Source organism: Meleagris gallopavo, chromosome 3 (assembly GCF_000146605.3).
Source record: "Meleagris gallopavo isolate NT-WF06-2002-E0010 breed Aviagen turkey brand Nicholas breeding stock chromosome 3, Turkey_5.1, whole genome shotgun sequence".
Classification (NCBI taxonomy): domain Eukaryota; kingdom Metazoa; phylum Chordata; class Aves; order Galliformes; family Phasianidae; genus Meleagris; species Meleagris gallopavo.
In genome coordinates, this window is record NC_015013.2 from 77,981,240 (window position 1) to 78,008,828 (window position 27,589).

The 27,589-nt window shown below is 36.1% G+C and overlaps 1 protein-coding gene across 1 annotated transcript in view; it reads left to right on the forward strand.

The window, feature by feature from the left end:
- Positions 1 to 27,589, forward strand: part of LOC100550949 (regulating synaptic membrane exocytosis protein 2-like) — a 112,457-nt gene that overhangs the window by 25,250 nt on the left and 59,618 nt on the right. The window contains exons 2-8 of the mRNA XM_031552971.1: positions 9,429 to 9,637; positions 11,151 to 11,270; positions 12,148 to 12,247; positions 14,380 to 14,503; positions 17,138 to 17,184; positions 18,288 to 18,400; positions 24,291 to 24,338. Coding sequence (XP_031408831.1) covers positions 9,429 to 9,637; positions 11,151 to 11,270; positions 12,148 to 12,247; positions 14,380 to 14,503; positions 17,138 to 17,184; positions 18,288 to 18,400; positions 24,291 to 24,338 — 761 coding nt within the window. The remainder of the gene's footprint in view (positions 1 to 9,428; positions 9,638 to 11,150; positions 11,271 to 12,147; positions 12,248 to 14,379; positions 14,504 to 17,137; positions 17,185 to 18,287; positions 18,401 to 24,290; positions 24,339 to 27,589) is intronic.

The following is a 27,589-nucleotide window of genomic DNA, read 5'->3' on the forward strand; positions in this document are numbered from 1 at the left end:
AAACCGAATAATGGAACAGAAAAAGGCACTGATCAACAGGAACTGAGATGAGGATTTGATTATTTTATAAAATTGTTTCTCTTCAAAATTTGAATTATTTCTATTTTTCAAACACTGTATTATTACTACGCTTCTCTACGTTATTATTTTATTACATACACAGATCACTGGTTCTTTGATCATTGGTTATCTCCTATTGAAATCACAGGACAAGTATTTATCGGTATCACAATTTAGTAGCAAGGTATCATTGGCTCTGACTGGAATAAATGGAGAGAAAGGAAAAAGATGTGATCAATGGAACAACTGGCTGATCCTCAATGTTAATATATGGGAGGCTGTTAGGTTGCTGATGGAAATTGATTCTAGATAATGATGTGTCTATGGTAAGAGGCATCTTGATGTTGGCAGTGTCTCCTTTCATTAGTGTTAACTCTTTATGACTTTGGAGATAAAAATATAGGCTGCTAGCATGAATTAATATATTTATTTCTTTAAAACTGAGCTAAGATGATCTTCCTTTCATTCCTGGCATGTCCATATTCCAGTTTTACTTATGAGGGATTGTTTTCCTGATGAAATGAATACAGCTTTGCCACGAGTACAAGTGACATGCTGTGTTTATGGTATTGTTTGTGAATTCGATGTCACATTTCATAAAGAATCCATTCCCTCGCTTTCTGTTGTGATACAGAGTTTGCTGGCCTTTACTTGGTAACTATGAGTTTTGCTTAGTAATTAGGATATATGGATTCAGTGGCTTACGGTTATTTTCTATAATTAACACTGACATTGAAGTTTGAAAGCTTGATGTCTCTGTAAAGCTCAAAAATAAAAAGTGCACAGAATAGTTTTCTGTTATTTTTACTGACTAATAAGTATTAGAGGGATCTTCGTTTATATATGTACACATGTTGAAAAATATGTTTTTCTTATTTGCATTGGCTCCTGCTATTCTAGTAGCCTCAAGCTTATTATATGAAGAAACCATTGATGGATACTGTGTGTACTCTGTCAGTAGATGTTTATTTCTGAAGAATTTAAAATGTGCACCTGGTTAAACACTGCCTTACAATGGTCTCAAGCTCATATGCCTGTCCAAACTGTCCAAGAAGAAATAAGTTTACATTTAGTATTCAGCTCATATGCAGTAAATGCTGTGCCCCTGAGACTTCCAGATGCCAGGCAGTCTCACTGGAGCTACTCCAGTAGTCTGTCAGACATCGTTTTGCCAAGTGATAACTGTAGGATGTAAAAAGAGTGTTTATTTTAGAAAATCTGGATATAGGGCAAGCCAACACAAAGTGAAGATGTTTCCTATTGCTAAATAAGTTTTCTGAAGCTACTTATTTCTTAAATTTATCCAAGCCTCCTTTGATGAGTGTAAATTGAAATGGTAGTGGGAAAAAAATTAACAAAAAGTTGGTATCATAAGCACATAAAACCCAGAAGTGTTTTCTTAAACAATGCAGCTGTTTCTCACAAGTTCTGTAGCTCTCCAGTAATGAGCTGGATTCCTTTCCAGGTTGCTGTAATGCTACTTTCCAGCTGGCTTAGCAGGTTTCACTGTTGCCTTGCTGTTGGCAGCATGACAGGTGTGTTTGCCTGAAATATTTTCAAAGTCTGAGGAAAGAATTCATTGAGTACGTGCAGTTCCCAGCTGTGCTGCAATTCCAGCACACCCCAGATCCACTGGATCTTCTGTGCTTGTATGAAGCTGTCCATCCCTAGCAGTTGTTTCCCAAAGTGATCTATTCTTCTGAGCCAGCAAGTTCAGAAGCATGGTTTTTTGTCACCTGGTAGACAGCAGTTAATTTCTATGTGTGTTGCATCCAAGAGCTCATTAACTTTCAGCAGGCAGGTCTGTGAGAAGAGGTAGGCTTATTTAGCATAGGAACTAGGCTGCCTGTTTCCAGGCAGCAGGAATGTCTTTCCCATGGTACAGAGGGCAGAGCTGCTGAACCAAAGGCCAGATCTGGGATAGAGTAATGGTATTACTACTTTTATTCTGCCCTGCATTACTAATAGTGTTTGTTTTAAGGGTATTCTCATTTAGGTTTGGTAAGATGTTATTGCTGATAGTAGTTCAAAGCCAGTGCAAGGAATTGCACTCGTAATGAAGCTGTCAGTTAGAAGATTGGGTGGGGGTGATACATGACTAAGACAGATAGGCAAGGCAGATGTGCAGGATCAGCCCATGAATATAAATATGGTCTTTGTGGATGTAAACAGGGCAGAAAATGGAAAAAAGCATGTCCTGTAAGAAGAGATCGAAAATTTAGGCTTAATGACAGTAAAATAGTGATGAATTTCTTTTGGATACTTCAGGTTACTTCTAGAAATGCTGTCTTCTCTAAGCTTTCCAAAGCATCTTCCTTTGCATTCTGCTGAAGGAATTTTCTTATCTTGGAAATACTTTGGCATAAGCTCAAAGGCTTCCTAAAGAGAAAGGAGAAGGAAGCAGGGAAGTGAAAATGACTTAATTATGGTCAGAAACATCATTTGGACTTAACACCTTCGTAAGACAAAAGTCTTAAAGTCACTGACACAGGAGGTACATCCATAGGGTCCCAGACTTCATTACTTCCAGTTTTCACTGTCTTTGTTAGAAATCAAGCAGGGAACATTTGAGAATCTTGAGTACTAAGTCGATAGCAACTGCCAGTGGCGGGTAGGCTCCCCAGGGAAAAATATCTGTGACTTCTTGATAACAGCAGTCCTTTTTCTTGGTGACCAGTAGTGTGAGTTCCAGCACGCTGGGTTGTGTGGCAGAGGTGATGGATGTGTGTGAGGGCATCTATTGCATGGCACTGTGCTGTGGCTGGTGACATGTCTTCCAGCAGTGGGAGTCAAGTGTGAACTTTCATTAAGAAACTCTATTCCCCGTTTTTTTTCGTTTTTTTTTTTTTTTTTTATTTGCTCCATCCCACTGGTTTTACTAGGCAGAAGCTTTCTACAGAAAGCAGACAGTCTGCCATATAAATGTGTATGCCATGTTGATATGCTTTGTTCCCATTTATTTCAAGACCTTTATAAAAATGGACTTGATGGATAGATTAAACCTAGATGTGTTTTAGAAAACCTAATTGGGAAGAAAGCCCTTCTCATAAATTAAATCCTTCTGGCAAAACATACTTAAGAAAATAGTTTCAGTAAGTACATTTCTCTCAGCAGTCATGCTGCAACCCTTTCACCCTTTACATTAGGTAATCCTTTCCATTAAGGCTAATATCTTTTCTGTTGAGCAGTATTAGTACTGTTTGAAAACAGGGCTGCATTTTCTGTGAAGGTAAACCAGTGTCTTCATTCTTAATGACACCTCTCACTTACCAGTAGATTCACTTCAAGAAAAGGGAGAAATCAAGAGATTTCTGAATTCCTAATGAATGACCCGTGAAGAATCCTGCTAAAGCTATTAAAAAAAAATCAGTAAGCATATTGTCAGGGAATGTCTTCAGAAAGTGTTTCTTTTGGTGGAAAGTATATGTTTCTGTGTTATGCAGAAATGTAGAATTGCAATACTTAATGGTTTGGCAGCATTTGTGTTGTAAGGGATGTTTTCAGAAATTCATCGTGGAAGACATTCTTCTGCTGCTGCACGACAGCACATGTACACATTTTTATCAAACGTTATCTACCCTTGCTCTGTATACCAGGGAAGTTTTTCCTGGGACAGTGTCTCTAGACAGTGCTCTCAGGCCACCTATGGGCACTATGTATGTGCCCAGCCACATTTACTCTCTTGCCTGCTCTGTGGGACAGAGCTCTCTGCTTTTCAGGATCTACCTTACAGCTTTTCTTTTATGTCTTTTCTTCTTGGCCATACAAACTTCAGTGTACACCAGTTGATCTCCATTTTAACTACACATTCAAGGTTCCTACTGCTATGGGAAGTTCCCATTGCTGTGGGATCTTCTGTAGAAATATGGAAGAAGGAAAGCTTTTCCCCTGGCTGCTTGGTTTTGGCTAAAGAGGCTAAAGTCAGTGAGAGCAAAATATCCTAACAATCTGTAAGCTTACAAGGCTTAATCCATTTGTACAGAAAGGCCAGGTCACTGGTTTGTCCATGCGAGCTCCCCATGCCCATTCAAAGTTCACTGGCCATAGTAAGGGCAGAGCTCACACACGTCCATTCCTGTACCCAGCTGCACTGCTGAACTCAGGAAGCATCTGAATGCTGCTACAATGACATGAGCTATGACTGTACCGTGCTTTCCTTAAAATTAAATGGCTTTGATACTGTAGCTTATCAAGTAAATTATGTTTTTTCTCACTTCTGCTGCACATTTTGGCAAACAGAATTAAAGATTCATTGTGTTTGTTATGAGATGATTATGGTTTAATCGTTTTTCTTGTAGAGAAGCAAGTAACATACATTACATCTTACATTTATTACTTCAAATTTTACTGGATCTGAAAACTTTTACCCAGTCAAGATTTTAATGTTCATAGGACATGCTCTGAAAAGCTGATCTCCAATCAGTTTATCAGATCGTTCATCTTACTCCAAGAAAATGTGACTGTAATAAGCAATATGGGTCTCATAGAAATATAAATCACTACTAGGCTTCTAGAAATATATTTTATTAGATAAATTAGATTCATTAATACAATTTGGATTGCATTTATTTGTTTTTATAAAATTTATAATCTATCATTTAGATGACTCTTAATGCAGTATTAAGGATGAAATCTAGACTACCTGCAAGGGCTTTACCATTTGCAATTTCTTTGACAGTTTTTTTCCAAACCTGTAGGTACATATTCTAGTGGAAAAAAGAATACATATATGAATAAAACAGTATGAAATTGCTGTTCATTTTCTTACCATTTTAATTTTAGAAGAATTGACATTTATTGCAGGACAGCAGAGCAAAAGAGAAAGTCAACTTTTTATGTCTTGACTTAAAAGAAGAATTGGAGGTGTCTAGAGTTGATATTTGGGAACTCCCTTTAAAAAGTTGTGAAATAGGATGGAAAAGGACTTACTCTGGGAAGCTCTTTTTTATTATTCTTGGAAGTGAAGGGAAATTAGAACTTTGTGGGAAAATAATTGTTTTATTTTTACTGCATGAATGGGAAGTCTTTAGAAAATTTAGTTATCAATCAAGCATATTCATATGCATTAATGCATGTAGATTTCTATTTTGGATAGCTTTAGTTAAAAAGAAAAAATAAATTATATCTCTAATTGAAAGAGCGTGGGTGTTTCTAGTGTGGGTGTGAAGAGGTCAGATTGTTAGAACCCTATATGGCTCAACGTTTGCTCATGTAAAGACCTATAAAATGAACCTATATACATATAAACATATCCACTGTAGTAATGTACACTTGCTGGAAAGCTACTTAAGCTTTCTTAGTAATGCTTCCTATTTTATTACATTGGCCCACAGTGTCAGAGGCAGATGTTGTTGGTATGGCAGTAGAAGATGAACCTTCCCAGCAGTATCCTGTTACATGTTGTTGCTGTGTGATAGCAGCAGAGGGGCAGTCTGACAAAATGGTATCTGACATGGAAGTGTGCATGAAGCAAAGGTATGGAATTGAATTCCTCTGTGAAGAAAAGACTGCACATATTGACATTCATTGATGCTTGCTGAATGTTGATGGAGACCAAACAGTGGATGTGAACGCAGTGTGCTAATGGGTGGTGCATTTCAGCAGTGGTAACAGTGACAGTGGGTTACTGATGAGTTTGTTTATGAGTGTGGCATGCAGGCTCTTCTCCACTGCTGGCAAAAATGCACAGCTAATGGTGGTGACTGTGACTGTGATGAAAGGCTATTTCATAGCTGAGAATTCGCTTTGTCAAATAGTGCTATTGTGTTCTTTGTATCTGTTGTAATTTTCATGGAAATAGGAGGCATTACTTTCAGAGTGACCTACTTGATTTCTGTCCTTGAGTATTTGCCTGTATACACATATCATGGGCATACAAATTGCAAGTAAAGACTGGATGATTTTTATTAATTAAGGTATATGAAATCTGGGAATGTTTTTATGATGAATACATACCAGAGATCTCAACTTTTCAGTAACTTATTTCCTTGTTAAAAAAAAAAAAAAGTTATTCTCTATTTTGTACACAGACACAAAAGTGAAAGTTAAGTCTGATGGGAGATGTAGCACTTGACAAGTTCATGCAGAAGCAAATAGCTTATATGGGGAGAAGAATGAATAGGAGAACTGGCAAAGCCTTCTCAATTGCTATGCATAATGTATGTGCAAACATACAGAATACAGAAGAATTTCCTGAAGAGTGGATAAAGTGCTATGTTCACTGCAGGACAGCAAGGATGTAATATCTGTACCTTTGGATTCCTTTCTCTTGACTTGTTTTGGAATGCAATTAATCATCACTGTTGTGGCTGAGAATTTTAAAACCTTGAAACATGGCCAGTAATTTGCAGCAGTAGATTCTTAATTCTTGACAATAGATACCTTCCTTTAAGTACAGTCATTTCAATGAAAATACAATTTCTTGGAAATAGCCAGGAATTAGAATTAGTAAGAATGATCTGTTTTAACTGTTCTACTTAGCCCATTTTATTTCAGTTGTCTGCTCCTGGAATTATGTAGCAAATTACGGGGAACCAAATTACAGCTTTTTTGTCAGACTTTGGTTTGAGGAAGTGAAGTTGTAATAACAACACAGAAAATAACCGTAAGGAAGAAACAGTATGGACTCACGTGCCACTCATGTAGTCATGAGAGTCATAGTGTAATAAGATTAATTTTTCTCATTTAAAATTCCATTATCCCTCTAGTGTTCATCAGTGAGGCTGCTCTTGGAATCCTCTGACCAGTACAAGGGAGATGTAGATATATGGAGAAAGTCCAGTGCAGGGACATGAGGGTGATGAAGGTGCTGGGGAAGAGAGCTGGAACTGCTCTCCACTGAGAAGTGGAAGCTCAGGAGGATCTTATCAGTGTCCATGAGTATGTGAAGGGAAGGTGAAAAGAGAATGGAGCCAGGCTCAGTTCAGTGATGCCCAGTGCCAGGACAGGAGGCCATGGGCATCAGCTGGAGCACAGGGGCTCCCTCTGAGCACCAGGCAGCACTGCTGTGCTGTGCGGTGCCGGAGCACTGGCACAGGTTGCCCAGAAGCTGTGGGGTCTCCTCCTTGGGGATGTTCAGAAGCTGCCTGGCCATGGGCCTGGGCCCCCTGCTCTAGCAGAGGTGTGCCAGAGGGACACAGAAGACTTTGCCAGATTCAGCCACACTGTGATCTGGTGAAGATTAATTTCAAAATATATTTAAAAAACAGGATTTATATAATAGAAAATGTGTAAACTGGAACTCCTGCTGTCTTCCAGATATCTCAATGTATATTAATCCATTAAAACATATATCTTCATGAGTTGACTGATAATTTTCACTCAGTTTTTCTGAAGCAATGATTTTGCAGTTGAAGGTTGGACAGCTTTGAAAATTCCTTGGCAGCAGTATCTTTTGCAAAATATAGTTATTTTAAACTATTTAAGAATGTTTCTTTTCTCCTTAACAGGACATGCACAATTTTGTCCATAATGTAGTCAGAATATTAGTAGTCAGAACTGTCATAAAGAGAAGTCAGTTTTGATCATAATCTCCCATTTTAATGTATTACCTTTCCTCCAATGAATCAAAAAATACAGTTCATGCATTTATAGAAAGCCCATTCACTATTTCAGTTAAAACTTTGTAGTGTTTTCATGAGGTCGCTCTCCATTTCTTTTATGACATCTAAGGATATGCAACATGCTTCATCTTTCTGCAAAGTGTTTGGGGCAAGTTCAAACTAAAAGTGCTTATTTAAAATGAAAACTATTATTCAATGTGTGTCTTTCTTTAAAATGAAGACAATGCTTAATTTTGGTTCAACATGACATACTGTATGTATTAGAAACAAACAAGTGAAAAAGATCATTTGCTCATTGCGCATAATAATCTCTTCTAAGGAGACTATCTTACTTTTCTGTAGCATGCGTTGTGTTTTTAAAACTTAGTTTAATGGAACTGTATTCTGTGCCTTCTTTCTGTAAGGTTTTCTAGACTAGCATTCCACCTGTAATTAGACCAATTAATTGTTTCAGAGAAGTATTGGTGTACTTTCAGAAGAAGAGGTTGAGCAATGTCAAAACAGGTTCTGAAGTAATGGAAATAGGAAAGTATCATTAGTGGTCTCTACTAAGAATGGAACTACACTGGTTTTGTACTTTTTTGGTTTTGAATTTCAGTAGAAAAGCTAACATTTTGTCATACATAAAATAATATCAAAATCGTCCAAAGCATACAGTAACAAAATATGTCATGTAGCATGTATTAATAATATTTTATATATATATACACAAGAGAAAGGAACAGTAATAATATGTGTGGGCACCTACACAGATGAGAGCGTTTTATTAAAAGATACGAATCACACCTCAGTTCTGTGGACAGCCGTTTTTAGACCTTTTCTTTAAAACTGTGCTTCAGACTTTCCTTCCTGTCATCTTTCTGCCATACAGGTTAGATTCTGATTCTGTAATATATATATTTATATCTGTGTATCAGAACGCTACACCTTTTTTCTGAGTTAAAAATTACCTTATTAGATTCTCCCTGATATTTAACCAGTAGACATTTATCTGGGTATTTCAATGCTATATGCTTTCTATTCCAAAGATATTTTGTATATTTGTTTTCCTTATCAATCTGTCATATTTTAACAGATCATTTAACCTCTCTAAAATTGTCTTCTACAGTACAGCTGAAAATAGCATAGTACTGTTCAAGTATATTATTGAAGTGATCAAAAAAACCACGAGTTTGTGTTGGAAGGCAAAGACGTCAGTTGCTTCATACAGGACACGAGACTCATTTCTCTGGGTTACGATGAGAACCGATTCCATAATCAGATGCTTTCCTTTTTGGAAATTATGAATACAGTGAGATTTGCCCTTTCATTTCATTTACTGCAGTTAATTTTATAGAAACAGTTAAAAACTGTGAATCAGTGATGCTTTACACTGTATATAACTGTATGCACACACAGACACACACAAACATATCTCTTTCCTCACTGTATTTCATATTCCATGTGCTCTGTTGTTACTGTCTTGACTTTTTCTTGGAAGTGCCTTGCAAGTGCTGCTAGCAAAGGTTACAAATCAGACAGGATAACCAGAAGCCTTAACAATTTTACTGTATCTTTGTCTGTCCTTTCTTTCACTTTTCCTTTATTGCACTATCTTGTCTGTCTGATTCTCGCAGGAGACATGGATTACAACTGGTTGGACCATACGTCTTGGCATAGCAGTGAGGCATCCCCAATGTCTTTGGTGAGACATGTGGAGCCTTACCACTTAGTTTCCTTTATCATTTCACGTTTCCTTTGTTTTATTTACACCTTTGCATGTTTTTCTTTTTTGTATCCTTTTTTTTTTTTATCTAACATCTATAGGGGACAGTCAAAGGGGAAAAAGAAAAACTAGTGAGCAGGCAGTTGTGTTGGATTCTAACACCTTATCCGAGAGACAAAAGAGAATGGTGTGCTTTGGTGACCAGTCTTTCGAAGAGGACTTGGAATGGTCTGAGCCTCAGATAAAAGACTCTGGGGTAGATACGTGTAGTAGCACAACTCTAAACGAGGAGCATAGCCATAGCGAGAAGGTACTGAGATTATGGAGCCTGCATTTTAACCTGCTCTTGGTCTTTGTTTGCTCTCTGTCACTCATTAAAATAGCACATAAAATAGAAGACAGGATGTTTCTAGAGACAATGTAGCATTTCTTAAGGTGCAGAAAAGAAAAACAAATGAAAAATCTCTGCATGCTTGCAGCTTTTACTGTTTGGCAGCCAAAGAAAAAAAATGAGGCACAAAGGAACATTGTTCTTATGGTTGCATAATATCCTATCATGGTATTACCTTTAAGTGTAAAGTAATTAACAATAAGGATTCTACTGATTGGCTTATTTGATTTACTGCATTCAAACTCCTGGGACTGAAATTAAATTAATAGTTTAAGTCCCAGATTAAAAGGAGAAAATTGGGTTTCTCTGCACAGCAAAGTTGTTTTTCTTTTTTCCCTTTCACTGTCATGATTGTTCTTTTGTTTTGTTGCCATGCCATTTTTTTGTGCAGTATTGTGCAGAATTAAAGGCTTTACTATCTGCTTTGGTGATTTTTATTTTTGCTTTTTGTTTGGTAGATATTATGATCCATCATTTTAGAGTTACTACTTGTAATGGAAGCAAATTTGTCCGTGCCTGCTAATCTTGCATGAAATAGAGCATGAAAGTAGTATTTATCTGTGAAAAAGTGCTATGATTACACAAAATTAAAATGTTATTTAAAATTTTAGTAATTGCACCAACATACAACAATTTGTATAACTATGTCTGTGTATGGCAATGGAATAAAACCTACTCCCTGGAAGCATTCAAGACCAGGCTGGATGGGGCTTTGAGCAACCTGATCTAGAGGGAGTTGTCTCTGCCTATAGCAAGGGGTTGGAACTAAATGATCTTAAAGGTCCCTTCCGACCCAAACCGTTATATAATTCCAGGAATAATAACATCTGGACTGTAACTATGTTCTGTATGTGAAATAATTATTCAAAGAAACATTCATTACATTTAAATGAGAGCAAAGACCATCCCTTTAAAAATATTCTATAACTTTTAATATACTAGTACTGACAGAAAGTAAAACATTGCAGAAGTTTGTCTTATAGAAAACTGGCATGTTTAGAATAGGAGAAAAAGGAGAAATTATGTCTCAAGTCAAGTTTCCGTTTCAACTAAAACGTGCTTTTTCAATATTACTTCTAATATTGACCTCTACAGTTGTTTTTGACAGTACTCTGGTGGAACTGTTACTGAGGATAGATAACTGTATAGTTACCTATATCTGTCTATTCATCAAGATGCAAAGATCAGTACCGATATTTAGAAATTGGATTTAGGAAAGTTACTAACGTTCTTAGACATTAGAAAGACATTTTGATGGACTGTATATCCAAATAAATCTTCACCAGCACAATTTTCTATCATTCTGATAGATTTAATATTAGTGTAATCATAAAACTTTCACTATGGTTTTAAAATATTGGGAAATGAAAGTTTTTACTGAAATATTTTTCTTTAAATCATATTGACTGTGTTCTTTAAAACCACATGATAGCATCCAGTAACTTGGCAACCGTCCAAAGATGGAGACCGTCTCATTGGTCGGATTTTATTAAATAAGCGGCTAAAAGATGGAAGTGTGCCGAGAGACTCAGGAGCAATGCTTGGATTGAAGGTTGGTAATTAATAATTTTGCAGTGACTTACAAATCTCAGTTAAACTATCTACCTTTATAATGTAAGTATTCTCATAATACATAGTGTATCTAAACAGATATCTACTTCCTCTTATTCTTAAAAATACCATATAAAGACATTATACATTTAGTTACCAAGAGGATTTTTACAGGGTCTCTGACAGTCTCAAAAATTATATTTTGTTAAGACTAAACATGTTTTCACAAGTTTCTTGAGAATGGCTGTTCTGCAAAATGCACGAATTGCATCCTTGCTGAGCAGACCAAGCTCCGTTCAGTCTTGAGCTGAGCACTGCACCGTGGTATAACTTCTGTTCCCAAAAGATGGGAGGAATGTGGAAAATAAATCATCTTTTTTTATGACTTGAGCAACATTTGGAGGTTAATGACACTTCAGAGCAAAATCTGCTACTAGGAAAAAAGCAACTATTTCTTGATTATTCTCCTCTGATTAATTGGTATGCTACATTTTAAATGCACAAGACTGAAAATTATTTACTATCTATATCTTATCATCGCAAAGAGGATTTGTTTGCTTATTAAATGTATTTAATGCTTTGTGTGAATATCATGGATTCTGTTACATTAATATAACTACTTACATCTAAAAAATGTTGAAGTGAGCAGTCTAATATCCAATGCTGTACTTTTGGGGGTCAAATCTACAATACAGTGGAAGTTTGAAAAACTTAACTTTCTGCATTGTCTTTACACTTTTTGTGTTTTTTTCAAGTGTCTGCCTTACCTTGGTCACCTGAACACCAAAGAATTCCTTGAATTCTGTTTTTGTTTGCCAGAACGTTTAAGTAATTTAAAGTAATTCTTATGCTATGAAAATAATTCCTCTTTGAAACAGGTAGTAGGAGGAAAGATGACTGAATCAGGTCGACTCTGTGCATTTATCACCAAAGTTAAAAAAGGAAGCTTAGCTGATACCGTGGGCCATCTTAGACCAGGTACGTATCTGCTGTAGCTCTATAATACGGAGCTGCTTTTGTAAAGGTGACAAGAAAGTGGGCTTAATTAGAAGTGAAATTATATTGAATAGCTGTGATGAACTTCTGCAGAATGTTACGTCCCATCTGTGATTCACAAATCCTCCCCGGTTAGATTAAGCTGAAACAACGTTCAAGGTCTGTACATAAGAGGATAAAACATCAACTAGGAGATGTCTATAAAAAAATGTATCCCTAATGCATTCGCCCAGCAATTATATCTACCTAAGCTGTGCGACTTTATAGAAAATTCAAGTAAACCTTGCATTACTTAAAAACTGTAAGAGAAAAATGAAAAAGAGAAAAATAAAAGAGGGGAGGCAGATCACCAATCCTGGATCTAGCACCAGACCTGCCTGTAGGGGCGCTCCATGTGGTGTAGAAAGGAAGCAGCAGCAGTGGAAGACAGAGCAAGCTATTACCCCACTGCAGCCCCTGTAGTATCTGAGTAGTTGGCTCCAGTCTCAGAATAGGCTGAGACGCTGCACAACAGCTAAACCGAACAGGTGACACCAGGCCTCCTCCAATGATTATTCATAGAATAATCATAGAATCATTTGAATTGGAAGGGACCTGTAAAGGTAGTCTAGTCCAACTCCCCTGCGATGAGCAGGGACACCTACAGCTTGATCAGATTGCTCAGAACCCAGACCAGCTTGGTGTTGAATGTCTCCATGTACAGAACTTTCTGGGCAAATGGTTCCAGTGCATCACTACCCTTAGTGTAGACATTTTTTTTCTTATATCCAAACTAAATCTCCCCTCTTTTAGTTGGAAACCATTTCCCCATGTCCTCCTGCAACAGACCCTGCTAAAGAGTCTGTTCCCTTTTTTCTTATAAACCCCTTCTAGATATTAAAATGTTGCTATCAGGCCTTCTCTTCTCCCAGCTCTTTCAACCCGTCCTCACAGGGGTTTGGTTTCATCCTTTGGATCATTTTTGTTATTTTGTTTTCAAGGAAAAAATCACTTTCACTGCAGATTGTCATAGCATGAGTTTTGGGGTGGCTATAATCATGCAGTATTTCCAAGTCTCAAAGGTAACAGAGTTGGATGTAGACTTGGACTCAGCATATATGAAATGAAACAAGTCTGACAGACTTCCTAAAAGAAGCTATGAGTCCTCATTACTAAGTAAAGCAGCAACAGAACTAGGAGGGAATGAACAAGCACTGGCATTTCTATGACACCATCTCATGGAACAAGTTCAGATGAATTTACATCATCATTTTGTACACTAGAAGTTGGCACAGGAAGACTGCTTTAAGTGTTTAAGCCAGAGCCCAGTGATTGCTTTCCTTGAGAAGTGTCTTGATTGACCCTTTCTCAGGCATTGATCTGGACTCTTCCTAAAGCGATAGAGACATCAATTGTAATTGTCTCTCAGGGTGTTAACCAGGCTTGTTTTTTACACATCCAGGCTTGTCCTTACACAGAAATCAACTAGACATTCAGTTACTACATTATTGATATTACTATTTTTGTGAAATACATTCATGTTGTTGAAAATCATGTTTTCATGTTTTGTTCACATTTTCATACTCAATATTCTACTGACGTCCTGCCCCGTCATCTTATAGAGTATATTTTATTTGGACCTAACCCAAGCAGTCACAAATGACTAAGAAACTCTTAAGATCTGGGCCTATCCCAACATGCAAACCATGGATTGCTGCACTGGATATGTGCAAGAAATATTGATGTTAACTGAAGAACCATTTGAACCCTAAATACTAAACCTCTAGATGTAGATGAATCTTCAAAATAGTAAGTTGGTGAGATATGCTGTTTGAAGATCTGCATTTTCTAAACAGCATCTTGAGGTTTGTTTTGAATCACAACTACTAACACAAGTAAGAGCTGTATCTAATTCAGTAGAGATCTTAGTGATGAGACTGCTGTTTCACTGAAATTTATGCATTCAGAGCATGCTGCAGAAGACCTTCATTAGGATTTTCTTAAATGAAGGACTGAACTTTTTGAGAACACAGGTTTCACAATTCAGCAAACTGACAATACAGTGGTTTAAATTGTCATTTTAAGTACAGTGTACAGCAGACTTCATAAGCAGATTGCTATTACTGAAATTATAGGTGATGAAGTGCTAGAATGGAATGGAAGGTTACTACAAGGAGCTACCTTTGAGGAGGTATATAACATCATTTTAGAGTCCAAACCTGAGCCACAAGTGGAGCTTGTTGTTTCAAGACCAATTGGGTAAGTAATTTTGCTATTTTTTTTGTACTAAATATGATTAAAAAAAAAATTGCTGAATTTTAGTGCACAGCATATCAGAGTTTTAAATACTGAAAACAGTAAAACTGTATGTAACATTTTCTTACCTTCATATGTGAAGGTTGTTATGAATTCAGCTATAAGGCATAGTATCTGGATGTATTTAACTCAAAGATGCAATATGTTTAGGATGCTAATTTCATTTGATACTTTTAAACAAACTAGATAGTAACAAAAATTACTTTATTTCGTCAGTGAAATGAGAAGTTATCTCCTGCACGTATACTGAACTGCAAACTTTTCAGGGGAAAAGGTGTATCTCCTTAACTTATCTATAAAAACTTTTTGTAACTTGGGAGTTATAATGGTAATGCTAATAGATTATATTGCTAGAAAAATACTGCCAGAGAAGAGGAAGATTCACACTGTTTTCGTATAAATGTAAGATCTTTCATCATTTCCCAGACAGATGTTTATAGCCAAGTTTCAAGGATCTGCTCTCATCTTGAAAATATTCCATTCTTTTTTCTTTGTTCATTCTCTTAATCATGTGAAACTTCATGCATTCTTTCAGTACTTTTCTGTTTCCTGCCTGTCATTTACCTTCCTTAGCATCGTGTCTTTTATTGATGATGTTACCATGTGCTCCAGTTCCTCTCACTATAGCAGCTCGTCTATAATTCCTGAAAGAAGTTGATGTGGGCTCTTGAGATGCCCTATTCAGCATTAACTACCTGCTATGTAGTGTGACGACATGAGCCAGATTGGGGCTAAAAAAAGTTACGCAGTTGGTTTCCACTCTCTTTTTGCAGTAGATGTAAAAGAGTCTCCAAAAACTGTAAATGGATGGTATTGTTGTTAAATCTATGTGAGCTGATTATTATATATGCAAGAACTTCTTTCTTCTTTCTAATTCTCAGAAATATTTATTTTAAAATGCATCTTATTTTCCTAGTTGCAACTTCCGAATATGGAAATTTTGCTTCGCATTTTATTAATTATTCTATAAAATCTATTTGAGACAGAACATATCATAAAATGTAGAGAGATGCCAAAAGCCGCTTCTCCTTCTCTTATATCAGTGAGAGTTCACTGTAGGAAATACTATTCACACTACTGTAAAATACTAGGATCTGTACGTTTTAGATAAATTCTGCAGTATAATTCTGAGTGAAGTGATAGGCAGGTATTGCTTTTCTTAATAGTCTACAAATATCAATAATTTGGTATTCTACAAACATCAGATTTGCAAGCTTAAATATTTACTTTTTCAGTAGTCTTCAGAAGTTTCTTACATGTTTTTCTTAGTAACAACAGAGAAAGATTTTTTTCTGTTGTGGGCAATTGCACCTTTTAGCTGCCTTTTGTTCACACAGTGTACTGGCTACTACACATCGATTCAGTTAGAAAGGGACTTGAATCTGTTTAACACAGCTGTTTTTGTAATGAGTTTTGAAAAATGTTTGAAAACCACATTCTGAAAACTTACAAGATAAATTTTATGTCTGCATAGTACAGATTCTTTTAATTGTGGGAGACAGTAGGTATCACTGGAAGCACTTCTAGCTTTCCCTTCATTTTCTTATGTACACCTTTGGGGTGTTGATCTCAGCTGGCTGCCAGTCCCCTGCCAAGCTGCTCTCTTGCTCACCCACACAGATCCCCAAGAGTGGCAGCTCACCCAGCCCTCCTACCCCACCACCGGCTCCTCCATGGCTGCAGGTGGAGATCTGCTCTGCACAGTGCCCATGGGCTGCCAGGGGATGGCCTGGGCCTCTCCTGGGCTGCAGGGAGCTGAGCTCTGCCTGCAGCACCACCTGCCCTCCTCCTCCTCTGACCTGGGTGCCTGCAGGGCTGTTCCCTCACATTTCTCACTCCTCTCTCTCACAGCTGCTGTGCAGCTATTTTTTAGTTTTTTATTAAAATGTTCTAACTGAAGTACCGCCATGCTGGCTGATGGTCACAGCTGTGCTCTGAGGTTGGTCTGTTTCGGGGCCATCTGGAACCATCTGTAGCCTGTATGGGGCAGCCCTAGCCCCTCAGAGGCCACCACTGCAGCTCCACCACTGCTTTTGCCTTGCCATGTGAACCCCATGCGCCCTTCAAAAAAACAGATCTACGAAAAAGCACACTGCGATATTAAACACTTCTTGATATGGCTCTCTGCTTTATGTTGCTCAAACATCTCCAAAATGCTTTTAATAGCATATATAAATGTGTGGCCCCCATAGGATGAATATGTCCTGTGGGACTGAGGTAATCCGATGAGTAATCTGTGACAGAGTGTCGCTTCTGGCTTTGGTCTACAGAAAACTCTGAGATTGTTATATTCTTTTTTTTTTCTTCTTTTTTTTCTGTTTAATCATTTATTTTATTTGTGACTGTGCACCTTCCCTCCTGTATTCACTAAACCACATGTTCTGTAATCTTAATTTTCCAATGAACTTATTTATACTGGACAAAGGATAGATCTTCCCAGTGGCTGAAGGCAGTTAAGGAGATCGTATGATTTTCCTGAGGCATTTGGTGATGACTTGCAAAGTGTTATATTTTAACTGAAATGTGAATATGATTGTTAGATAAAGGATCAGCCTGTCTTCCTTTTCTTGTTTTCAGGGATATTCCCAGAATACCTGACAGCACACATGCACAGCTGGAGTCCAGTAAGTTTCAATTGTGGGGTAGAAAAATCCTCTTTCATGTAAGCACAAATAAATTGAAAAATGTCATCTTCAGTCAATATAGCTCTTGTCTCTTTGTCTCAGTATGTTATCTTCCTGTATGATCTATCTGCCTTTGTTAAATAATAAACTATCAGAAGTCAGGCTGTGCTGATTTAGGCTTGGCATTTGATTATAAGCTCAGGCTATTTTTTATTGAAAAGGAAAACACAATGATAATTAATATACAAAAACATTAATTGCCATTTTCAATTTCTTATTTTGTTGTTATGCAGCTTGTGAACTAAAAATTGTGACGAACTGTTTATTATTTAGAACCTGAGTGGTATCTAATTTAAAACCAAAATATGTATACTTTATTAGGATCATTCAGCACTCTTTAAATTGGCTGAACCATTATTTTATGTGGGAAAAATAATTTGTTCTTTGGTGCAGATCTGCTAGAATGAGTTTAAGTCTGGAGTTATTTTCTTGTCATTGTTTTGGAATTCTTTTAAAATGGAAGCTGTGAATAAATGCAGTGGAATAAACTTGGATACAATAATGTGAGAAACCAGTAACTTTTCACTGATCAGCCATTTCTTTAAAGAAAATCCATTAAATTTTTCTTAAGTTTTTATGTGTCAAAAGTTGTCCTCTGAGACCCTGTAGATCTGAAACAAAATGCACAACACAAGATCTGTTATATATATCCCTTAATTAAAAAAAAAATAAATGATAATTAGTGTGATTGTATGAGACAGTAAGCACTCTTCAAGAACTGATTTCCTTTGACCACAGTGAAGTAAGAAATAATTTTCGGCCTTCAACTTAATAACATGATCACTGTGGCAAGTATTGGAATGAACTATTAGTGGTTCTCTATTGCTGTTAACAATAAACCTAAAAGTTTTTAATCGCATCTGAGCATTGGAAAATTGTCATTCTTTGGTCTGTTTATACAGATAAAAAGGTGATATTTATTACAATAAGCTTTGTTGTATGTGTGGTTTTATTTTTATCCTTCTTACTTAAAGGATGTAGTGAAAAATGTATAACTTCTAGTATTTAAATATAAATAAAAATATATTTATTTATAATTGCAGGTTCTAGTTCCTTTGAATCTCAGAAAATGGACCGACCTTCTATTTCAGTGACCTCTCCTATGAGTCCTGGCATGTTAAGGGACGTTCCACAGTTCTTGTCTGGACAACTTTCAGTATGTAAACATTTCATTAATATTAATGTACTTTTTGCAGCATACACAATTCTCACTACAGAGTCTGAGCTACCTGTAGAATAAATTCCTTGTTATAACAGCTAAATTGTATATCTCAGTACAGGCAGGGCCATCATTTCATAAGGAACATCCTGTTTTATCAGATTTTGGAAAATTTTCTAATGTTGAGTTAGAGAAAGATATGCATGTTTCTCTTATAAGCAAGATCGGTAGTGTTAGTTTTTCAGAAAGACCAGTTCTTAGCCTCTAGTTGTGTTTGTGTTATTTGAGTGTATGTACTTGAGTGTATGCACTGTAAATTTTATCACCAGCATTCTTAGACATTAATATTACTTATTTCCTATGCACTAGCTTTCATATATATCTGTCTTCAGATATCACGATTGTTTATTATTGTAAACTGTATTTTATTTGTAAAAGTTATTCACTTTTGTTCTTCACTCTCACTGAAAAAAAGATTCATTACATGAATTCTTTTTTTAAAAGAGTAAATTCTTTTGTATGAAACTGAAGGACAGGTTTTGTATGCGCTTCTGTGGCATTTACAACTCCAAAGTGTTATTTTTCAAAAGTGCCTGGTACAGTTTGAAAATGAGAGGAAAACAGAACGGAAGCAGTGCAAAACTGATATTAAATATGTTTGAAAATGTCACGTTTATATTTCTTCTAAGTTGTTTATGTTAAGATAATATGTGGTCTATAAAAATATGCATAAAATCTAAGCAGACTGTTTCTAGTCTCCTAAAGTGGTTTGTGGTATCGATGGAGGACAGGAAGAAACATTTTTCTGTCTGTTCTGCAGCCATGTTGGCTCCATTTTGCAATGCATGAGACTTTATTTGTTTTCCTCATCAGACCAGCCATCTACAATGTTTTTAAATGTAATTTTTAATTTTCTCTAACTTTTATTCTTTACTGCTTTGAAAGACTCAGTCCTTTGGAGAAATTGAAAAATATAAATCTTGATTGGTAGAGTGCAGAATACTGTAGCTGCACAAAATACAATGAGAAGGGAACATAAATGTGAACCATCAATCAGGTTTCTAAAAGTAGTACAGTTTTACATGACAGAAAAATTGTGGATACATGAAAGGGTGGGAAAGAAATCTTTCAGCTAAATCTCACAAAAGATTAGGCTGTCAATAACTTTTGGCTGCCAGCTCCTAGCCTGAAATTCAAGATACAGTGTTAGCTGCTTAGATATCCAATGCACAGACGCTGTGATCCAACCAATCAGAATTGACTTTCTCAGTTTTAGAAAGAAAATCCTTAAGAGTTTACTATTAGAGTTTTTTAGCAAAGTTAGTAAGTCTTTTGCTTTTCTGGTTAGATAGGATCTTGCATCTTGAAATGCTGGAGAACTGTATCAAGAGATTTGGAGGTACATCCTAATTTACTGATAAAAACAGAATTCACTTTCTTTTACATTTCTAAGTGGCATGTAAATTCAGCATTGAAGCCATGGAGGCATCAATCGATTTTTTTGTTGTTTGTTTGTTTGTTTCAATATATTACTCTTTTATTAATACGTTTATAGCATTTGTTTTCATATTAAGAAACCAAATAATGCTAGGAAATGTTTTAAAGGTCTTTCCTACATCTGTCATCCTTGTAACTGCCTTACATACTTCATGTGATTGTATAAGACTCCCTACTACACAATTTCTTCATTTCCCTCAAAGAGCAGCTGCTTTCTGAGAACACACAGCTCCAGCTGGTTACCACTGAGGTCAGAAATGCTCAGTAACTCTAAATTCCCACTGTCTCCATGTAGATAATTAAAGTAGGCAGTTTGAAAATTTGGTTACTTATCATATCTCACCAGCTAAAGAAATGTTGCCAATAGCTATATATTTTGGTGGCATGTTAAGGGCATGACCCAGCCCCCACTACTCTTTGGAGACTGGTGCTAAACTTTTTGCTTTATGAGGAAGGATGGCTCTCATGATGTCTGAAGATGGTGTGGAGAGATTGCAGTGAGGCACATGACAGGAATTTCCCCTAGAATGAATGGGGTGCAGACTAAAATATATCTTTAGAAAAAAATAACTTTAAGGGAACAGATGTATTCTACAAGAACAGTTTCTTTCAAAATGTAAATTTTGAAAATTGATATTTTAAGTTAGTTTTGAAAGTTACAATTTTTGACTCTTCAAATTAGGAGTTTAAAGTGTTTTGAAAACTGCACGATGAATAATTTTTCTCACATTTTTAGTCATTCTTTTCTGACAAGATACTGATAGAATGCTCCTCATTTTAAATAGCTGGGTAGATGCAAAAGACAAAGAGTACTGCATTCCTAATGTAATTGGAAATTTGCTTTTTATGGTGAGTGCTGAGGCAGGAGAATAAGCACAGGATCCTTATGGTAGATGAGGACAGGATACTGTTTTCAATGGAAATGGAGAATCAGCTGACATTCTGAGAGGTAGTGGCTGAATCCAGACAGCTGGGATGAATGTGAGGGAAGGATGGTTGAGATCTGGGGAATGTGTTCTGTGCTTTTGGACATTGCTATGTCATTCTGATGAGCTGCTGTTAGGGGAGCTGTATGAAATAAGAGTTGTGGGCAGAAGTGGAGGGAGATACTTACAGACATTGTTTGGAAGCCTGAAGAGTTTGAATAGAAACTTGGATATATGCATCCTTTTTCAGGCACTATGGTAGATCTCAAGGTTTTATTTTTCCTTTTTCTTTTTTTTTTTTCTTTTTGTAATGATCAGTGTTTTGGAATTTACTCTGTCCAAAATGTACTAGGAAGCATAATGCTAATGCAATAGTAGGGTTGGTATATAATACTGAGTATTTTGGCATCTCTGGTATTTCAGTTTTCCCCATTTGCATTTCAGCCTATCTCCAATGCCAAGCCTTTTAATACCATTTCATACGTAGCAAAATCAAAATAAGATATCTCTGTGCTTAGATGCATATTTTGGCACGATTGTTGTGTAGATTTTGTATATTATCTGTACAGATAGATAGTGTTGAGCAGAATTTTGATTTGGTCTGAAAGTCCTGGTATGCAAAAAGTCAACCGAATTCTTATCTGTTTGTATTCATTGGCCAAGACATTTCTGATTCAGTACACAATCTGCAGTCTTCATTGACAGGTCTTTTGAAGAGATGGAGAAGTCAAAAACACCTTTGAGGTGATTAAGCAGTTTTATTACTTAAAGGTTTCAGAATTACAACATTTTAGGTAAATATTAAGGTAAATATTTAAATCAAAAGTTAAGTTTCTATGTTTGTGCATTTGACTCCTAGAAAAATAAGAAAACCCTAGGAACTATATTAGAATGAAAAAGAATTTGGTTCTAATGTCTGCCGGTCTGAATCTCATGTGTTCTGATCTGTGCTGCAGTAGTTGTTCAGCCAATTGCTATGATGCCTCTAGTACTCAGGGATACCTTTCTCTACCTGATCAGTTTTCTGTGTCTTTCTATTTATTGACATTTGTCTATGTACATGTTTTCTTCTGTTCTGGCTGCAGTATACCTGTCCAGAGCAGGCTAATATGATTTCTCACGAAAAAAACTATCCCACAGAACTAGAAATTCTTTCTTCTTTTACTAATTATTTTACCCAAAACATGTATTTTTTGAAACAAATTCTATGCAGCTACAGTAAACTATTGGGTGCTAAAATTTACCAGGATACGTGAATATTTTGTTATCTGTGCTTTGTGCAGTTTATTATGGTTTTTTAGTCCACATTATTTTTTCAGGGGTATATCTTGACTTTTACTCTGAACATATTATTTTATTATTATTTGCTTAATCTGGCTCCTGTTTATTTTTCCATTGATTTTTCTTTTAATGTCATTTTGAAAAGTCAGTATTCTTTCTGTGGTGGTTCTCATTGCTTCATTATTGCATTCTGTCTACTATCAGTGCTGCATGAAAAGTATAACTTGGAATTATCATGTGATAGCTAGGTTTAGAGACTGACAACATGGCTATAAGAACTTGTAAATGCATATACATATAAAACCACATTTCATTTTGTAGTGGTAGAAATTCTGGCAGGAAAGTGATGTTATTTCTAAAACTAAACTATTTCCTCATACAGTTGAATCACAGAACTGTTTCAATAGATTTTCAATGCATTATTTATAATATTTATAATATTTATAAATTAATAAAAATGCAAGCATATGAATTTAAATTATCTGTAGCATAATAAATGCAGATACTGTGCATTTGAGGGACATAATATGTCACTGTATTGTGGAGCTGAGTTCAAGTATGAGAAATGTTCCTCTTTCCCCTTTTTCGTCTTTCGCTTCACCTCCTTCTGTGTCAAGGCCAGTAAATTGCTGTTGCTCTCATAAAGTCAAGTCTGCAAAATGCTAGGTAGTGCACACAATGTGCTCATAGCCCACAATTTCCAAGGCAGAATATGGCCAGTTAGGGTCTTTGTTGCGCGGCGGGATACATTCTGACCCTTTTAGGACTGTGATATTCTGGAATATGTGTAAAATACGGAGCAGAAGCAAGCTGAAGATCTGCTTTCATTGTGCATGACTAGATTGGATTCTGGCTTCCTTGCTTTGGGAGTGCAGTACTGCCTGTGCAGTGGAGCAACATGCAGCTGCTTCACCTCACTGAGCACAGGGGCACATCAGACGAAACTATGGTTCAGACTGTCTTAGATATACTCCTGCTTTGGTGTGAGAACAGATTACTTCACACATTTTGTGGAACATTTTTCTCCAGCTTGCCAAGTAAGCAAGGAGACTAGCAGAACAATCATCACTGCCTAACTCCATACTCTCAATACAGACCTTGTGGAAATGAATATTGAGCAATAGCTTCTTTCCACAACTTCAAAATAAATTATCTCAGGAAAACCAAACAAGGAGGAAAGGAGATACAGCATTGTTGGATTGTTGTGACTGACCCCCATGTTCTTGTTCACCCATTCACCAGCTCTGAGGTACTGGTATGTTCTCATTCCAGATCAGTCCCCACTCTCAGTGCCCTTTCTGTGCCACTCCATTAGCTTTAAGCCAAAGATGGAGTGCTTGGAGTTTGTAACGAGACTAGGAACTTGGGAGCATTACCTGTGCTGATGTGGTCTTGGTGTAGCCACTGGGATCCACCAAGTTACATGTGGTCTGAAGTGTTACACTCATATACGAGGGTTATAAATGAGTCTATGAGTGCTGTGTGCAGCTAAGTTTATTTTATGTTCTAGATCTCATTTCATATTAGGATCTTCTGTATATACTTTGTGTTATTTCAGTCATGATTGCTGGAAAATTGAAGTACACTGATTGCACCTTCTCCACTGTAATGATGATACAAGATAGCACTTTCTTTCAATCATTTTTTAAGTATTAGGGCTTTTTTAATGAAGTGCCCCTTGTAGTTGGAAAGGAAGAAAAGCCTTTTACTTTACTCTAGAAAGTAACTAAAGCTGTCAGTGTGCTTGTTTCTGTCTCCAAATATGCATCTACAGTCTTTCTGAAATAGGTGGTCAAACTCAACTTATATTTCCCACCCGACTTTCAAATCGCACTTTGCTTATCTGCTACATTTGTTGATGTTATTTCTGAATCTGTTGTAAATGTTACTCATAGACCTGTAAAGGGAAATCCTTTCCTGGGAAATCAGTGGCAGAATTCCTGCTGACTTCCCTAAGGTCAGAATTTGAGTCTCAGGAGATTGATATATTTTGGTAATAGATTTACAGATTTCACTTATGCATTGCATTAAAATACTTTGGTTTAGATAAATATGTCCTTGGTGTAAAGCTGTGTTTAAAGTAATAGTTGTGTGTCTTTGTTTTTACTTTTGGTCTTTTAGTTTCCAGCGTGTTGTCCTTTTTGGTTTTGTTTTATTGCTTTTTCTTTAATTTTGCTTACCAGAGCCAAAGCCTTAGTAGAAGAACAACGCCTTTTGTTCCTAGGGTTCAGGTAAAGACTTCGTCTGCCTGACAGAAACTAAAGTTGTGGTTTTTTCTTTTGTTTGTTATGGAAAATGCATAGTAGGAAAACGTTACATTCTAGTCCGTTTTCCCATATTTTTAGTGTGTTGCTTTAAGCCATATTAACAAGTTTCATGCCATTTTTGTTGAGCAGCTTGTAAAGTTCTGCATGGGGTTTAAATACTAAATTACAATTTAAAGAGACAACTAGTTTTTGTTTTGCTGTTTATGCACTACTTAACTCATACAGGTTTCAACAATCCTGATGGCTATGTATCCCACATACAAAAAAGTGTGTACTGTTTATGCAATAAATAATTCTATGCTGTTCATGTTTGAGGTCATTATATAAAGATTGATGTCTCTTTAAATCATTCATTATCATTAACAACTTAACACACCCTTTTTTGCATTTTCCAAGTAATAGTAGCGCCTTGAGTGGAAGACAGGCAAATAAATTTGTACCTTGTTTAAACAGGCAAAATTTTTGCATATGAAACCTGGTCCTTGCATTTTAAAATTGCATCAAAATAACCCAAACTCAATTTAACTAAAAAATGAACTCTCAATTTGTGTTACTGAATTCTTTACCTTTCATATTTTATGTAGGTACAAGTTGTTTGCCTGTTTTCATTAGGAAACTTCTAAGGTACTGTAGATTAATGTAAAAGTAGGTTTTACTAATATTTAACAGTGCTTATCTTGCTTTGCTGCATGTTTTTCAGTTTCTTGTATGTAGAATATTATCTGCTTTTCTTACAAAATACCATTATGGAGTTGTTAATCTTTTGTGTGGGAGCTGTATAAATGTTCCTTATGTTTGCTCAGTTGCTCAAGGAGAGATGGAAAGGAGGGAATCTAAATGATGAGAATGAAATAACTAAATTTCATATTGAAATGGGAAAAAGTTCATATAAATTTCTAAAATAATTCTAAGTAAAACTGTAGGAAGTGATTTGGTTATGAATCAGATTTAATAAAGCACATTTTTTTTCACATTATTTTATTGTCCTATAGTAGTCCTTAAATGTGTAAATAGAAATTCAGAATAAAAAATCTTTAAAAAGAGATTAAAAATAATATCTCAACGGTACTGTTTTAAATAAATGTTAGTGTGAACTACTGACATAGTAAGTATGCTTTCTATTAAAAATTTAAAACGACACCCTTAGCGTGACTAAGGAAGTTGGCTTCTGCTTGTGGTAATGAAATCAAAGAGGGTACAAATCCAGTCACAAATATAGGTAAATATTGTGTATGACACAAGTAGACATTTAATATCTGTTTTCTTTTTATAAATGTTCCAAATAAATTAAGAAATAACATGATAGCTGTTCAATTTAAAAAGGAAACAAATGCTTGAAACCTGCAAGTTTCTTGTAATAATATAATGTATAAATTACTTGTAGTAGTCTCATATTTAAGTCACATTATATAAAGAAATAGACATAAAAATTGTCTGTTCTACTTTAATTAATATTCTCTAATGGAAAATATACTTTGTTCAAATCATTATGGTAGTAGTAATTTAAGAAAATAAAACAAGCTCAGTGCTTGATTGATAATGCCCAGGAAGAGAAATTGCTTATGCTGTTGTAGATAGGAACCATCTTTACTCCAGTTCTGTTTCTGTACGCTGATAGCCTCTCTAAAGTTTATTTACAGATCTCAGTAATTGTCCAAGCAGAAGGGGGGATGGCTTTAAATTAGAAGATGGGAGATTCAGGTTTGATGTTAGGAAGAAATTCTTCACTCACAGGGAGGTGAGGCCTTGCCACGGGCTGCCCTGAGGAGCTGTGGGTGCCCCATTCCTCGAGATGTTCAAAGCCAGACTGGATTGGGCCCTGGGCAGTCTGATCTGGGGGGAGGCAGCCCTGCACAAGTCTAGGCATTGGAACTAGTTCTGAAGTCCTTCCAACTTAAGCCATTGTATGCATCTATGAGAAATGTTCCTCATGGCAGCATCTTTAAGACTGGGTTGAAACAAAATCCCCTACCTGCCTGCTTCTTGTAGAGAAGGTTGATAGAAGCTTGAGATGGTTTAATCTAATATATGTCCATAATGCAGATTACAGAGATGAACAGAAATTCTCCCGTGAACTTTAAACAAGCTGACTTGGGTATTAGAAGCAGTCCAGTGGTACTGCAGAACTCTGGTTTCTTTTTGGCATGAGAAATTAACTTACACTGAGTTCTGAACTGTTGTTTGTAGTTGTCAGGATGTATATTTACATTCTGGGCTGTGCTATGGCTGTGGTTGTAGAATTCTCAGTAAGAATGAGCATCTCTAGCATTTCTGTTTATGCTTCTGTTTCATTGCTCTTGACAAGAAATGCACATCTTTTTTCTTACTCTCGTCTTCTCTGCTTGTTAGTCTGAAACTGATCTTGGTGATGTATGTCCCAGATCCTGGCACAAGTTCCTCCTCCGCACTTCTGTCTCTATGTCACTCAATTCATTTACTCTGTCTCTTATATCACTGGATGAATTAAAAATTAACCTTGTTTTACTGGAAAGAAAAACATGGAAGTTCATTTTCCCCAACCATTCACCTTTCTCCTGAACTTTTATTACTTATACAGCACTTGAACATGTGCACATCTGTTTCTTGAACTTTTAGATTAATTTTAACATATAAGCAATTTTCTTACAGGATGATGTTTTGCAATATCTTGATAGAGAATCATCTGTTCATGAATGTGTTTTCCCTGTGGTATTCTTCATTTTTTGGAGCCTCATTTTGACCCATAGTTGCCATTTAACTACTACTTTTCTTTCTAATTTCAATAATTTCAAACATCCTTTTTGCTTCACTGCAGAACATCGGTATCTTTAATCATATATGAACATAAATGCATGCATCTGTTTGGCCTTATTGAAATAAAAATGGAGCCACTAAAAAAGAAATTTGAGCTATATCTAGATAAAAATACCTAAATACCTTCATAATTTTCTGCACTCAGATCCCAGCAGCTCTTCTGTTTAACAATCTTTTCTTGTACTTGTTCTAAAATGTACAGCAGCAACCCAAACAGAACTAATAGTTTGATTTAGCAACTTTGACTAATCAGCATTTGTTAGAGGTAGATTTAAAAGCAACCAAAGCTCATCTTAAGCTACACCAGGGACTTTACCACCTCAGGGCAATTTCTTTTCCTACATAAACTTAGTCCAAATAAAATAATTGTTTTAAGCATTTTTAAAGATGAATTGAGACATTTTTTCTCCAGTAGTATATCT